Raw genomic sequence first — 16,892 nt, forward strand, 5'->3', positions numbered from 1 at the left:
CTAGGATCTAAAAATTAGTTCATTTGCTTCCAGCTGCATTAAAATGCACCTTATAAACAAATACTATAAATTATTACCACAGATGGCATGCTGAAGAGCACAGAATGCATAGGGAAGTATTAAAACCATACCAGATATTGTTGATCAGGGTCATCTGAACGTAGAAGATGAATAAATCTTCCTACAAGGCTCTGCTCATCAGCAAAGTCCTCAGGGTCAGGGTCTTCAGCAGGTTGATCTGGTTGGTCCTGGATCAGTGTTGATACCAGATTCATAATAGCATCAACCTGTAAGGAAGGCAACAAAACACATCCAACCAGGCTTAGAGTGCTATCAAATAAGTAATAAACCACAAACCTGAGCAAGACCCTACCAGCGCAAACAGGAGTTACTGGTCATGAACACACAAATTCTTTACGTTACTTGCTATTTTAAAGAGCATTTCACTGCACCCAAAGCACACTGAAAAAAGAGACCGTTATTATTTGTAAGGTTCCTTAGTTTATATCTGCTCTGAAGGGTGCCCCTTGTAATATATTAGCACCCACTATGTATGAAAAACAGTAGATTTCATCCCTTCAAATAGGTGTAAGGCACTATTTTAGAAAGCCTTTTTAAATACCTGAGACTAAAACAAAAATCAATGGTCAATTTGCTTTTAACTAGAGATTTACATTGTCACCTCCCCACCCAACTCAATTAGCAGATTTCCCCTAATCACACATTGGAGGTTAAGGCACAGTGGACCAAAAAGATGAGTGAAGACGACAGATATTTTGGAGGAAGAGTGTAAATCTACCAAGTATGGTAAAGAAAATCATGTGTAATTAAGATGTGGTTAGACTGTGATTTTTGAAAACACCCCACTCACCCTATGTGAGGTCAATTAGTGTTTGTTTCCAAGACTTCATACAGACACAGAATCAGATTAGAAACACTGAAGTTTGTGATAGATAATAGTTAACTATACCCTTTCATACCTGTTCTTGGGAGACAATTTCTGTGTTATAATCCAGTACATTGCTAAGCACGTAACAACTCATGCTTTTTCTGGACTCATAGTCAAAGTACTCAAAGAGTGGATGGAAGTGCTTTAGTTTCAGAACTGTCAGGATATTGTTGTAGGTATCAACCGGGATCTTTAAAAGTCTGGTTAGCTCTTTTGAAACGGCACTGCTTGTTGCAATACTAGAATATAAGCAGACAAAAAAAGTTAGAAATTTAACATATCACCTGATATTAAAAATAATCAGCCTACTGGAAGCTAAAGGTGGGAATAAGTGTTTCACAACAATAAAGTTTCAATGTTCAACATATATGTTCAACCATTTGCTTCTAATGCGATAGAAAAATCCTACTACTGGCCATCTTTGATGGCAATTACAGTGAAAGTTAAGACACAAATCCTGCCTCAAGCATACATCCCAAGCAGCAGGACAACACACTAGGAGCTGGCCTCCTAAATCACAGAGTGGCAGCAGAACTGCATTACAGCTATCATTCCAACTGCAGGACCAGAATAGCTGTGTCTATGCCAGCCCAAGTCTCCTGCTCCTTTATGAGGGAGGAATGGCCAGCGAATACACATAGCAGCATGTTCCCACGCCACTAGATCACTGTGTACCTGTACAAAGAGGCCATGAGATAGCGAGCTCAGCTGCATGCAGGTCATGTGAAGCTCTGCCTCTACTCCACAGAGTGGAATCAATTCCACTGTAGCAATGTCCTCCATGCCTGAGTGCGTGGGGACAGGATTTGTCCATAAATTGTCTATTTGCTAGTGGGGGAGAGGGGCCTCAGAAGCAATGTTTAACAGATATCTGAACATCGTGAACTGAGCTAACTTAGAAAAAGCATCCTATTCAATTTATAAGAGTCATAGGTAAATGGGAATACAAGAACGCAAATCTGTGTAATTTTTAGAGATTAAGAAATTTGTTGTCATTACTTTAATATTGTACAGTGTGAAGTGTTTCCTCAACTCTAGGAAGAGTTGCATTTGTTGATTTTCTTCAGAAAACAAAAGGAAACCTTGAAGATCATCCATAGCTCTTTCAGGAATAATCCAGTATTCCTACAATATAACCTGAATGCTGTCCACCCACCAGGGATGTTTTATAAAAGATCTGTGTACATAAGATAAACGTTAGCACCGATTAACAGCCTAATTTATTCAGCATCTCTTCACTATTTGGTCCTCATCAGTAACTTCAGGTAAGGCTACACTGCAATTAGACACCCACGGCTGCCACGGGCCAGCCGACTCGGGCTTGGGCTAAGGAGCTGTTGAATTGCAGTGTAGACGTTTGGGATCTGGCTGGAGCCCAGGCTCTGGGACTCTGAAAAGTAGGAAGACCCCAGAGCCCAGGTTCCAGCACAAGCCCATCTACACTGCAGTTCAACAGCCCCTTGGTCCAAGCCCCAGGAGCCCAAGTCAGCTGGCATGGGCCAGCCACAGGTATCCAACTGCATGTAGATATACCCTTAGGAGGCCAGCCATTATCACCTTTGAGGCGTGATGACATCATTAACCCTCAGAACACTATTTTACAGTCTAGCAAGCAAATGAATGCTCAAGATAACATGTCCATCTCCTCTTTTTTTTTGGCTGAGTGGTAGAGGTTTGGAGGGTGTTAAAAAAGCCAAAACTAAACATGGTTGCTCCCAGATAAAGCACAGAAAAATTTCATGTGTCACAAGAAAATAAGAGTCACTTACTGCTCCAGATTAAGTTTATTAAAGATTTCCACAGTTGTCTCCAACACTTTATCAACATAGTCAACACGATCTGGATAGCATTTCATAGCTAGGTTTATAAGCGATACTTGCAATGACACCACATCCTCTGAAGGCATATCTTGTCTAGACTGAAATTTGAGACAGTGTAAGTTAGATTTGAGAGGAATGTCTAGTTCTTTGCTAAACTACAGATTTTAATCTTATATTCAGAACACACCTGTATAACAGTGGCCACCTGCTGTGAAAAGATGTCAAAAAGCTTAATATCTGCTGGGATCCCTGGTCCATCTTCACGGTGAGCAAATAAAGCTAACCTGTGAACAGAGAAAGGAAAGAAGCTCATTCAAGTTATACGCTCCTTACTTTAGGGAGACAAAGCATTAAATGCACACAAAGAAAAGATGGATAGAATCATGTACATAACCTCAGTGGATTAATATCTATTGCACGCAAGTAGGAAATTCATGGGAGAAGTCAGAAGGCATAGCGGTCTTCATAAAAATTAACAGCTAGCAGAGTCTTGGAAATTCTAGCCCCAAGAAAAGAAATGGAGAATGAATGGTGACAAATAGAGATTAAGGAAAAAAATATAATAGGAGGAGAAAAGGGGGAAGGGCCTCAGTATGTTTTTGAATTCATACTCCTAAACATGTGGCATACATCCTGCACCTCTGCACCAGAAGACAGTCACACAATGGTCATATTGTGATGCAGCCCCAACCATTTAATAATCTATGCTGAGAAAACATTTACTTAATCTTTGTACTGGTCTCCAGAGAAAGGTATATCAGAGATAAATGTTGACAGCTAGCTGAATGCTCATGGGAGAAAAAAGAAAACTCAGATCAGCAAATCCAGGATTTACACTGCTTGGGCAGCGCAAAACCCATGAAGCAAGATTATGATTGGAAACAGTAATCAATTTCTTTCAGTGTTATGGAGAGAATGCACATCTGCTGAGAACACCAGCAAGGCAAGTGGGGATGTTTTATCTGTTGTGTATGTCACATAATCAGCTAGAATTATGCCCAGTAGATACAATTGTAACCATTCATGCTCACAGCCCTGTTTCAATATTTAATGTTTAAGGGTGAGCAGGATGTGTTAGAGGGGAAAAAAACCACTTCAAAAGAACAGGAAGCCAGTAACATTTGCTCTGCTGTATGATAACAATACACAGACTTTGCCACGCTCCAAGCAATATCACTTAATTACTTTCTAACCACTGTGCTATAGGTGGTGTTCTACTGCCTCACACAAAGGAGTCCTGGGGGTGGGAGCGGGAGGGGGAGAAGACACCCTCACTGAGTGTGCGGGAAATCAGCTCATCTGCAATACTTGTGACATCTGGAACAGGATTTCAATCAAAGTTTGCCCAGACTTATTACAGAAGAGGCAGGTCAGTCTGCCATGCTCTGTTTCCCAACCTGGAGAGAGAAAAGGGCCTCAATGATTTCGTTCAGAAGCTGCAAGGCTCCATGAGCCTGAATCAACCCATCCTGACACTTCCCACAGCTGCAGGAGCATGTTTGCAGAGAAGCAGGCAGCTGCATGAAAGACAAAACACCTTCCCTTCCTGCTAACTGCTGTGGCCCCAAAGCAGCTGGCCATGACAGTAGAACCTATGTCAAATGCTGCAGAGTCAGAGCATAGAAACAGTCTGACAACACAGGACACAGTATCCTGGCCAGCAGCAAAACAGAAGGCAGCATTTCTGCTCACTGTGGACAGAGATAGCGATAAGTCAAGAAGGACCCCAAAGCTACAAATCAACTTGACCATTTGCAGGAAGACTCCCTGAACAGAGGGTTCTATTAAGTGTGGTGGCTAAATCTTCAAGATGTTTTCCTCCCCAAAAGCATCCCTCTCTGTCTTGTCTGGACTCAGCTTCAGTCAGTTGCTTCTCTACATCTTGAGATCATCCATACACTGGCATAGCTGGAAAATGGTACTATTAATATCAAAAGTGTTGCAGAGCTGGATCCTGCCTGCATATGACTGATATCTAAGACCATGCTGTCTCCCATCTGCCCCCAATGGCTTCATGCAGATGCTATGGAGCAGGAGGTGGGCAGAACGGAACTCCAAGTCAGTGATCTGGTGGTGAAAAAGCCAATCCTGCTCTCCATCTGTCTTCAGAAGAACCACGGGCGTAATTGCTGTGCTTTGCTATTAACCCCTGCATTTGTGCTGCAATTACACTATAATCAAAAGCTTAAGTTGCCACAGAAAGCTCCAGTGTTAAGAGAGAGGGCATCCTACTTTTGCCTTCAGCCAAGCAGAGATCATCCACCAGCACAAGGCACCATTTCCTTTCCATTCCTGGCCTACACCCTGGCAAGGAGGGGTCATAACATCAGCAGTAGCTCCTTGCTTGATTCTATCACCACCATGAAGGTTGGATACTGGTCAGCAGCTGATGAGTTCCATGGGGTCCAGAAATTTTTTTTTAGTTCTGATCAGACTGTTATGAAATTTATGTTGAGAGACTGGTCTTCTGAGATGACACTGAAGCTCTTACATGATAATAGATATAGGTGATCCTCTGACTTCTAGTTTTTGCTACACAACAGGCCTCTTTGCAAGAGCTGGAAAATTACACAGCAAATACAAGAGTTCTAGCAGCCAATCCTGCTACCTCCTATTAAGCTTCTTTTAATAAAAGGTAACAGCTTAACCATAAGTACCACACCCACCTATGATACCAAGATGCATGCCTATCCCCGCAACATCAATGCCATATTTGACTCCAACACGAGGCTACCATATGGCTACATACTACAGATGGCCTAAACAAGGGGTGTCAAACATACGGCGTGCGGGCGGCCGAATACGGCCCATGATCGTTTTTGTTCCGGCCCCTGGCTGCCGGATAGTGTCCACAAACCTTTTTGTTCCAGCCCATGGCGGTTGCCGCTGAAGGGTAAGACGCCGTGAGCTGCTGCCAAAAAGGAGGATGCAGTGAGATTTTTCAGCGGCGGGTAAAACACCACGAGCTGCCTCCAGCTGCCGCCGAAAGGGAGGACTCCACAAGATTTCTCAGCGGAGGGTAAATATGGCCCACTTGGAGTACATTTTATTCCTGCCATAGAAAGTGACCGACACCCCTGGCCTAGATTGACGATATTACATTCCATAAATTTGTTGGGTGGTTATAAAATTCTTATGTTCAGCTGGAATCTAAGATATCAAATTTTACTTGACAGATTACCGTGGATTCATTTTTGCCATCTCTCTGGAAGCTTAGCCCTTTTAGTACTTACATCTTTCTCTGTTAATAATATAGTAAGGTGGAGTGTGGGTACATGTTTCTACTGGAAAAACTGAATAAGATTTTTGTTCTGACGTGGCTGCATAGAGATAGCAATTTGACTCTCCAACTGCACTTCTCATCCTCATTGAGACACCCCCCCCCCCGCCCGCCCCATACACACAGTACCAATTTGCACACCATAAGGGTAGCAACATAGGTCAAAACATTTTCTTTGGTTTATTCAGTCTGAATAAAAATTATTGCAATTTACAATTTTTTTGTACAGATACCAATAGGTTAAAAAAAAGCTCTTTTAGGAACAGGAGTAAAGCTCTTCTGGTAAATTATGAAATTTAGAACAAATACTTTTACCTCCTCTAAAACTAATTCCTCCCTCCTTCTTAGAACATTCAAGACATACAAGATGTGGAGCATTTTGCATGTACAAACAAATGCTTGGATCTCACAGAGCCTCAAACAAGAGATTGCACAACAGATCGTTTCTGAGATGCAGCCACCCCTGATGTGGCTGATGCTTTGTTTCATGAGTTTACATTAAAGCTCTTAATTATTGTGACTAAGTTCATTCATTCATTTCCTAGAGATAGCCAGAAAAATCCATCATCCAAAATTCAAAAGACACCAATTCTCCTGGCTGGAAATTGCAAAGTTCAAAAAATAGCGCACACAATTAGTTATTTAAATAAAATATCTATGAAGAAGAAAATTAATATGAAAGCAATGTAAGGTAAGCACATGCTTATCTAGCAACACAAAAACATTAAAGACCAGCTATTCATGAATTATCATTAGAATTGAAATTTGGAAGATACCGAAATAATGAAGTTAGAAATAGTAGGAGAAATCAGAAAAAACAAGAGACCAGTAGGTCCTCAGCTGTTTGTGCTCAAGCTACTTAGTACTGTAACTTTATTTAGTCAATATTTATTCCAACTAAATCCTGGCTCATACTCACCTGTCAATTAAAGCAATGATAATGTTTTTCACATTCACATTTTGGTGTAATTCGGCACAGGCTCGGAGAAAAGGGTTCAGGGTCTGGAGATGAAATTCATCTGGGAAAACCTAAAATTCACATCAAGAATTACCAAGTTTCACAACAGGATACACATTTAGTTACTCATCTCTCTGGAACAGTAACATGATAAAACTAACTTATTTGAAGAAAATAGCTGCATGGTAACGACACTTCACACTATGTAAGAGACAAGTCTTGGTGTCACTTCAGGGCAACAGGCAAAAAAAGTGAAGCAGAAGTGGATTGGGCATGAAATGAAGCAGATGAGGACTGTATAGGTCTCACAGCACACAAGCAAAGATGTTACCATCAATCATTTGTACTGCAGATACACCTGCCCTGAAGACCATACAAACTTCCATAACAAAACACAAAGGAGAGGAAATGGGATTGAAAGCTGCAGCTTTCAAAGTCACACCTCCTATTTCCCCACAGAGTCTGCCATCAAGGCATGGTGCTAGGAACAGGAGACAGAGGGCAGCATATGGGAATAAGGGTCAATCCAGTACATGATACTCCCAGATCCCCCAAAAAAACCTGTTCCATCACCTATGAGAAAGGAGTGACAGCAGCTATGGTCTATTAAGAAGAAGAGAGTGGGATGAGGAAAATTAAGTGGCCTAATACTCAAGAAAAAACATTCAGATTTAGCCAGTTGATCAAGATGAACATTTTGACAGCTATTCAAAATATATATAAAAAACTATTAAGAATTTCTTCCCAGCATCAATTATATGGTCTAATAAACAAAAACCTAAGGAAATTCAGTAGTCAGTTTAGTTTTATTTTTTTAAACAAAGGGCAACTGCTTAGGCCCCACCCCTCCACCTTCCACAAAAAACTCAGATCCACACCACAATACACTCACTCATTTTACATTTTAAACATTGCCACCCTAACAATCAAGTGAAACTACTTTTGTTCCTTTCTGTAACTTACCTGAATAATACATTCCATGAGATACTCCTGAGCTAGGGCATCCCTGCAGTTTACTACTTGCTCCAATATTCCAGGCAAAACAATCTGCAGAGGAATGAAGATGTTGCAATATTTTTTCCCCACTGACTTCTTCAATCTACACAAATCCTGAATCAGATTTTTAAACAGTGTCCTAAAATTTCAGATCTGCCTACACATGTACAAACTTTAGATTTTTACAGCGACAGAGATCCTTTATCACTAGGTAAGTGACAACATATAAATCAAGACTGCGCACGACATTCTCATTACTATTTTAGTGTCTAAGTCCATTCTTTACTGAAAACATGGAATGAAAATTTTCAAATAGAGGCACATGCTAGCATTTTCTCTCTCACCCTCACCCACCTCACTCACTCAGCAGATTATGAGCAGATATGTCCATTTATAGAAATCTCTCCTATCTGAATTAAATCTAATGGTCTTGAATGGCATTTGCCATGGCTTACAAAGCATTTCTCATCTATTGCTTTAGACTATCCAGATAGTTCAGGGGACGGTTCTGGTTTTTGGATCATCTGCATTCACTAGTACTGACGCTTTTTTTTGTCTATTAAATAGGAATAGTCAATTTCTTGGATGCTTTGAAAGGTATCATTTTGTTAACCTTTTTGGCTCCTTTCCCTTGTATATATGCATTGAGTGTATGCATATAAAGGAAACTATATTGCCTAGTACACAGAGCAGAGGACTGGGAGGCAGGACTTCAAACTTTAATGGCCAGTTCTGTCACTGACTGTGTGATCTTGTGCATATCACAGTGTCTTGTTGCACCTCTCATTAACTTCTCTGTAGATGGATTTACTTACCTCATAGAGCATTATGAGATTTCATTAGTGTTCTGAGAGCTTCAAATAAACAGTGCTTCAGAAGCACCAAATAATATATTGTTTTTTGTGAACCTAAAAAAAACTTTAATAGATAATGGAACTCTTGATTCATGCTTCATTTATCTGGTAAACATGGATGCAGTTAAGAGTTAAATGAAAAAAATCTCACCTGTTTATATCTCTCCACATTAACACCTTCCAATTGACTAAGGCGAACTAAATTTGTTCCCACTAGGATTCTCAGTTCCTGCCTTTCCCGCTCCCTCTTCTCTCTATCTCGACTGTGTCCTTGATGTTGCATTCGCACCCAGAGTTTGTTCATCTCAGCAAAGTTTAGCAGCACAAAATCCATGGAATCACTGATGTCTCCAGTGGTTTCTTCGCTGAAATTAGGTCAGTGGTTAAAAAACAACAAGGTTTTGGCTTCTAGAAGGAATTTTGGTCTTTTTTAAATAAAGGTGCATGTTCTACCCTCCCTTGAAAGAGGAAAGAAATTTCTAACAGGAGCTTTAAAGTGAGATCAAGAGGCGTTTTAGGAGAACGTGACAAAAGAGAAATCTACAACCAACCAAATACAGATACAATAGACCCAATCTACATTAGCGTTTGAACCATGTTAGAAAAAATGGGGGTGGACAGGATCAGTGGCAGATATCATAAAAAGTATTCCATAGCACACTTTGTCCCCATCCACAATGACTAGAAAAACATCTTGCATACCAGAGATGTATTTAAAACATGAAATGTTCTCTACTAGAGAGAGTTTATAGTCTCTGCCTCTTGAAGATGAGAGCCTATTTTATCTTGAATCCTCCTTTTCACAGTAAGAGACAAATGCAAAAAGCTTATATCTCAATCTTAAAGCCAATACATTGGTGTTATTGACCAAGCTCTACAAGTATTTTTAGGAAGCATGGGAGAGGAATAAGAGTGGTTCTGTTCATTTTAATGGAAAATGAGGATATGTTATTTTGACCAGGGAGGCCATTTTAAAGCTATATTTAAGTTTGGGTTTTTGCTCCCGCATTCACAGCATCTCTTAAGATCACCTGTCAGGAATTAATCCATCAGGTCTTCACTAGAGACTGGACTTGGCATTGTATATTCAAAGAACAATTACAAAAATGTAATTCTATTAAATATATGCACCTATTTCAAGCCTTACATGATCACAAAGAATAAACACTATTAATGTATTCCTCGTTTAAGGATAAAGCCACTGTGCGCTTGCATCACATTTCTCTTACTCTGTCTGCTCGCCTTCATCTGGTAAGATATTCCTGGTACACTGTAGAAGGTAATTTCGAAGAAACAGGCCTCTTAGAGGATGCTGGACACCACGGCACATTTCCACCAGATCTTTCAGGATATCTTTCCTGGACTGAGGAAAGGACTTGACATAGACAACACCTACTGTTATCAGCAGATAGCTAGAAAAAAATTAAGAGTTGAAGAAATTCTGATTAAAATTATGGATTAAGAATTATTGGAAAAAAGTTGTATTGATACATGAATACAATACAACATCTTGATCAGAGGCAGGTCTACCCCTCTCTTACAAGATACTCAGAAAGAAGGAGAAGGAATTAAATGAAGTGATGTGTGGGGCACAGACTTTGGAGTAGGTATGGAAAGAACGTTTTCTTTCTGCTCACCATGCACACCCCCATTTGGCTGGTGGGTAAAAATCATCATCTACCATTTACAGATGGGGAACTAAGAAAGGTGGGGTGAGTTGCCCAAGACCACAGAATGAGCCAGTGCCATAGCAAGATTGGAATTCGGAACCTTGCAACTCTCCAGCCCTATACGCATTCCTTCAAGCACTATTACCCACCCATGTACTATTAAAACCAAGAAGGGGACCTGAGGATTTACTATACAAATCATAAAAACCCCACAACTATAGGACCTGTATTTATGAGGCTGAACACCCTAAATTCCCACTGACTTAGAGGGAAACTGACCATGCTCAATGCCTTGCAGAACTGGCTAATCTAACACAAACAGCTCCTCTTAGGCAAAACTTCTGTATCTGCAAAGTATCCCTGAAGATTCCACATGAGCACAGGGGTACACGCAGACAGAACTGCTTGCAGGAGTGGAATCAACAAGAGGATAAGGAAGGCTATGTATTTAGGGCAATTAATGAAGTAAAAACTTTGCAGTAGTTTTAAGTGTACTGTAACCACGCACAGTCATTGTATAAATTGAATTTTTGTCTAATCTTCTTAATCTTATTAAGAGAAGCACATGCGTGAGAATCAGAAGTCACTTCCTTTTCTAAGGATCAAAAAGGGAAGTGGAATTCTAAAACTGAAGCTCTTCCATTCCCGGCTGATATTCACTTTTTAAAATGAGCTTTTCAATATTGAGTTTACGGTGGACTGATTTAAAAGCTTTTATTAAAAAAGATGCTACTAAAATGAAGACCTACAGAGACATGGCACAGTTCTCTTTTTGGAAAAGAATTAGTTAAAGTAATATTTTTTATATAATTTTTTTTTTTTTTTTTTTATAAAGAGTTTTTCTATTCCCTATGCCAACAACTGAACATAAGCAGTTGGAAAAAGAGACCTCCCACTTATCCTTATACATACAAGGCCAGATTCTCAGCTGCATGCAATCAATTTACACCAACTAAGATTTGGCACTTATACTGATCTTACTAAGCTTAATTGACAGGTTAAGATATTTGGAGAAGCAGCTAAATAAAAATGTAAGTTTCTAACAGCTGATTTATATTAACAATTAGAATTAGGAAAAAAAATTTACTTTATTTCACATTATTTTGCTAATAAAACAAAGTATTTGACTGGGAGAATCCAATTACTAGTTACAAAAGCTGCACTTGTGGTCTAAACATCTCAAATAAAACAGTAATCAGGGGACTTCTATCTCATCAGATACAGAGATTTTCTTTAGAGTACTTCGAAATCCTGCTCTATGGCAGGAGACAAAAAACAAAAAATCCAAGGCAAAAATTGCCCGAGCCAGAAGTTTTAGAAAACAGTATTCATTAGTGAAGAGTTTTTTCAGGTCTCATTTACTTACAGTCTTGGGATAATATTTCCAGCATACTGTACTAGTTCATAAAGATCTGCCACTTTCCTTCCCTTGGCAAATTCATCTGTCAGATATACCTCCAGGTAGTGTAGCTCATCAGATATAGCCATATCTTTTCTCTTATGGTTAAGGATTAAACATTGATATTACTACAAGAGATATGCATGGCCAAACAGTACTAAGAGGAAGATACTGCCCCAAGGAGTTTACAATCTGAACCAGACTCACAAACAGTAAAAGTCAGGCATAGGGAGCTGAGACAGTTTCTCACATGGCATCACTGCTGAAAGATTGAATTTATAAGTTGAAATATTTGAAGAAGAGGATGACTGGCATATCAGAAGAAAAAAGGTGTTCAGCATGGAGAGGAGTGAGCATTTATAGGGGGCAAGGGTATTGAAGTAGAAAGTGGAAGAAAAAGCACGTGGGATTGCACAAAATAAAAAGAGTAGCAGGAGGGAGAGGAAAGGTCATGGTTTTCATAGAGAGGTATCCCCAAACTAAGCAGTATGTATAAAATATTTAAGACAGTAGAAGTATGCTGTGGGCAAGTCACATCATTTCTCTGCATGTCAGCTGCATGAAAAGTTACCAGATCTTCCCTTAATTGATATAATACATCAAAGGAAAGTAAGTGCACTAGTCTCCCCATTTTTAGGAAGAAGAAAAGCTAAGCACACAGGGGCCAAAAAATACAGCTAATGCCTTCAGCATGTTCTTGTGGGGTAGGCAAGACTCTTGTAGTGACTCTAAAGAGACTCCCTAGTTTCCTAGGCAAAATCTAGGAGCTCCATAGATTGGGAGCGCTTACTCCCAACACAGCCCATCCTGTTGGTAGTTTTTAATAATGCCATACAGGATCTTCTAAGAAGAGAGCAGGCCCATGGAGTCCTGAAGTGATTATGGGCTACTTTATACTGTACAGTGGGAAAGAGCACCCTCTTCCACAGTGAGATAGTCCATTTCCCTTTTCTTCAGCATTTCTGGATACAGAATAGTCCTAGCAGAGATAAAGAAAACTGAGTAAAGCCATGCTAGGAAAAAATTGTTTTTACAAGGAATTAGAGACCAAAGGATACCATGTTGCTATTACGCACACAACTACACAGATTCCAATACACAGTACCTCAAACATTCTCCCATCATTCAAAAGATACAGAGTTCATAATAGCTCTTTGGAGATAGCATAGAAGTCCGCAGCTCACCAAGCATGTTGGAGGCATGTTTCAAAGCATCCATAAGCTTGTTTTTGTCCTAAACAGTGAGTGCAAGAACAAATATTAGCAGTTATCACTTGTCATTCCCCAGCCTACACAATTGCCGTTTGATCTGTGAAGTGAGTTTGTTTTTAACATGTTACTGAAAACTGAGTGTGGGAAAACTAAGTAAAATGCAAAAAAATGAACTCTAAGAAACTCTCTACCTCAAATCATATTTTAAGTAACTTGATCACCATCTAGACAGAAGTAGTGAGTGGTTAACAAGAAAATGATGTAAGTTTTGTTCTCTTTGTCTTTTGCCATGTATATTTGCATACTTGTGGACTAGTTCCTGAGATACTGGAGAAGCAGCTTGTAATTTACACTATGTGGCAACCCTTCCCCCTCTCACCAAACCACAAAACCCCACCCTGGAAACCGAAGTATGACAGCTTTACAAACTGTTTAAACTTCTACATCTGGTGATGAAGCACAGCATTATGCCCTAGCAGATAAAGATACAGGGTAACTCACACTATTGATGGACAACTCTGCAAAAATTTGGGTAAGATTCTTCTGTCCCTCTCCCACCACAAAAAAAATAGCAACATTTTAAGGAAAATCATGTTTTAATCACATTGTCTAGAACAAGAGGCATATTTAGAGAGTTCTATATAATTATCTGGCCATAAACCTGCACACTTCTTTGTATGACTCCCTATAAAAAAAGCCACTTGAGCAGGTGGGGATTAAATCTTATGTTTACAGAGTTTATGAGTACTGGACTTCAAGAGGTCTTTAAAGAATGGGCCAAATTCTCCTTCAGTAACACTAGTGGAAAGTCTAGTGGGGATTTCTCTGAGGATTGTTTTGGAGATATCAACACATCATCAACAGATATTGATAATTCCGTTGGTGCTATTGTTCCATCCCCTTTGGCTGCAAGCACATGACAGTAGCTGGCAGAGGATCACTATAAGTTATCAGACTCAAAGCTTCTCAAACTCATTTTAACTTCAGCTTTAAAGTTTTATTCATTCTTTTGGAGAAAAAGCCAAATTCCTCACATTTTCTAGGCTTTCCACTGTTTATACTCCTCATCTTCCCTCCAACTGTCTCTTCAAGTTTCATCCAGCAGAGGTAGACATGTCTCAGTGCAATGCCACCTACTAGTGCTTTGCATCACAGCACAATCCATCTAATAACGTTACAACTGCAGCCCTTGGAAGATTCCCAGAGTATACTATAGGAATAGTAGTCCTACATACCAGCACAGCACAGCAGACTGCTCTGCTGAGAATACATTCAGAAAAATTCTGCAGCTTGACTGGAGGGAAGAGACATGGAAAAGCACTATGGAGAAATCACACTCACCACACTGAAAGTAAGGAACAAGCATGATGTGATCTTAAGTCGACCTATCTTAGGTTGACTTAACAACCATGGCAGTAATTACTGGTTCATGTACACACTGCCCTCCTTCTGTCAGTGATGTGGATCCTCACCAGGAGCACTTCCACTGACTTAAGAGGGGCAGTATGGGGGGTACACAGCTCCCCACTATAAGCCAAGCTGACCCCCCCACCCACTCCTCCAGGCTGGGAGTGGAGAGTCCCCCATCTCAGCTTTCTTGTCAATTTCATGGCTCTGTAAGTAACAGTGTCTACATGGACACTGCACTGCCCTAACTACACGGACATAAACCCTACGCTTCTTGTGGAGGTGAAGTTTGATGTCCGTGTAGTCGGCAGGAGCAAGGCAGTAGTGGGTACTATGACATAATTAGCTACTTTATGTTAACCTAACTCCGTAATGTAGGCCAAGCCTTAGTTTCCCATCAAAGAAATGGGCTACACTAAAATATTTGTGAAGATTTAATCTAAAGAGCTTTCAGGCTTGTAGGCACTTCCAGATTTCCACTTAAGAATACTTATTCCCTCACTTACTGCATGGAATAGCAGGTACTCAACACTCGTACATTTTGCTGAGGGAAACACTAAGCCAATAAAAGGAAATGAGAAAAAATATTCCTTCCATTTATTCCAGCATGGAGTGGCACTAAAAAAAGTGCTCCAGTTTCACCTTTTGCTGGAAGTGTCATTTCTACTGGATGTGAGGGGTTTGCTGCCAAGGTTCAAAGCGTGCTGGGTTTCCCCATTCTCTTGTTGTCAGTCAATGCTTGTGTACTCAAAGCAGATTGGATTAAGCTGGAAGCATAATCAACTTTACAACTAATCATGCTGCTCATGGGGGAGGAGAGAGACTTCCTTCCAGCTGCAAGAAATTCCATTCACTACTTAAAAAACAAAAACAAAAAACAAAAAGCTACATGTTTCTTACCAAGCATCGCTTCATCTGGAAAGACTGGACCTTTACAGCCTGAATGGCTTCATCCAAGAGCTTTTCCTGCTCATCTTGAGGAGACTGCTGTGTTGTTGGCTAAGGGAAGAAAGAGAAGGAAAAAATTGACTCAAGTATAACTATTTCTTGTTTGTTCTCCTCAAAGCTGGATTCCTACCATTTTGGTCATGAAAAGTGCTCTAGGCTTGTACAACTAAGGCCACTACAAGGCTAATTCTAGTTCTACAATTCAGAGTTATTAATCACTGCCCTTCACGTAGGGTATGTCTACATTCCTGAGAATATGCAGGCACAGATATGTTGGTACTGTGTAGCCCGATGAATTCAAACTAGAACAGATGCAGAGAAGGGCTGATCAGAGGGATAGAACACCTACCTTATGAGAGGAGACTCAAAGGGCTTGGCTTCTTTAGCCTAAGCTAAAGAAAGCTGAGAGGAGATGATTGCTCTCTATAAACGTATCAGAAGGATACATACCAGGGAGGGAGATTTAAGTTAAGCACCAAGGTGGCCACAAGAAGAAATGGATACAAAGTGGCCATCAATAAATTTAGGCTAAAATTAGATGAAGGTTTTTAACCATCAGAGGAGTGAAGTGCTGCAACAGCTTCCAAGGTGAGCAGTGGGGGCAAAAATCTAACTGGCTTCAAAACTGAGCTTGACAAGTTTATGGGGGTGATGGTATGATGAGACTGGCTACATGCCATTGTGGGCAATCTGGGACTGCTAGCAGCAAATTCAGTAGAACCTCAAAAATACAAACACCAGAGTTACGGACTGACTGGTCAACCGCACACCATGTGGAACTGGAAGTAAGCAATCAGGTAGCAGCAGAGACCAAAAAAAAAAAAAAAAGCAAATACTGTACTGTGCCTGTACTGCATTTTAAAGGGTGAAGACACTGAGCTTCATGGGCACTGCTGTGAGCTCCCGCTGCCAGACCAAGGCAGTCTGAGTAGGCAAAGCAGGAGCAGTGCTGGGGTCTGCCACTCTCCTGTAAGCTGTGGGCACTGTTTGCACACACCCCCACCCACCCACACACTCTTCCCCCCCCCCCCCTTTGCCCCATTCGGGCTGGGAGAAGGACAAGCTTGAAAGCTCAGTCCCAGCAGAAAAAAGAAGTTGCTGCAGCCCAAGCTGCTGATGCTGCAAAGAAGTTGCAGCCTGGAACAGGAGCTGCTGGAGCCCGCGCTGCAGACAGTATGCTGTGCTCTGGAAGAGCATCTCAGTTCTAAAGGGCCACAACCTGCACCGCAAACATACTGATGCAGCCCAAGCTTTGCCTAAAGCTGTGCTCCTGGGTCCACATTTTGTTCAGAGTTATGAATATTTCAGAGTTATGAACAACCTCCATTCCATGGAGGTGTTTTTTGAGGTTCTACTGTATTTCCAATGGCCAGTGATGGGAAGGGCTCTGAGTTACTACT

General features: G+C 40.6%; 1 protein-coding gene across 1 annotated transcript in view; it reads right to left on the minus strand.

The window, feature by feature from the left end:
* Positions 1-16,892, minus strand: part of VPS35 (VPS35 retromer complex component) — a 48,637-nt gene that overhangs the window by 19,100 nt on the left and 12,645 nt on the right. Inside the window, exons 2-12 of the mRNA XM_067550385.1 lie at positions 15,445-15,543; positions 13,063-13,159; positions 11,894-12,017; positions 10,087-10,269; positions 9,009-9,222; positions 7,971-8,054; positions 6,969-7,078; positions 2,957-3,053; positions 2,719-2,867; positions 981-1,188; positions 132-287 (exon numbers count right to left, since the gene is read on the minus strand). Coding sequence (XP_067406486.1) covers positions 132-287; positions 981-1,188; positions 2,719-2,867; positions 2,957-3,053; positions 6,969-7,078; positions 7,971-8,054; positions 9,009-9,222; positions 10,087-10,269; positions 11,894-12,017; positions 13,063-13,159; positions 15,445-15,543 — 1,521 coding nt within the window. The remainder of the gene's footprint in view (positions 1-131; positions 288-980; positions 1,189-2,718; positions 2,868-2,956; positions 3,054-6,968; positions 7,079-7,970; positions 8,055-9,008; positions 9,223-10,086; positions 10,270-11,893; positions 12,018-13,062; positions 13,160-15,444; positions 15,544-16,892) is intronic.

The sequence above is a fragment of the Emydura macquarii genome, unplaced genomic scaffold, assembly GCF_026122565.2.
Source record: "Emydura macquarii macquarii isolate MOO-44397 ecotype Brisbane River unplaced genomic scaffold, CSIRO-AGI_Emac_v2 contig_295, whole genome shotgun sequence".
NCBI lineage: Eukaryota > Metazoa > Chordata > Testudines > Chelidae > Emydura > Emydura macquarii.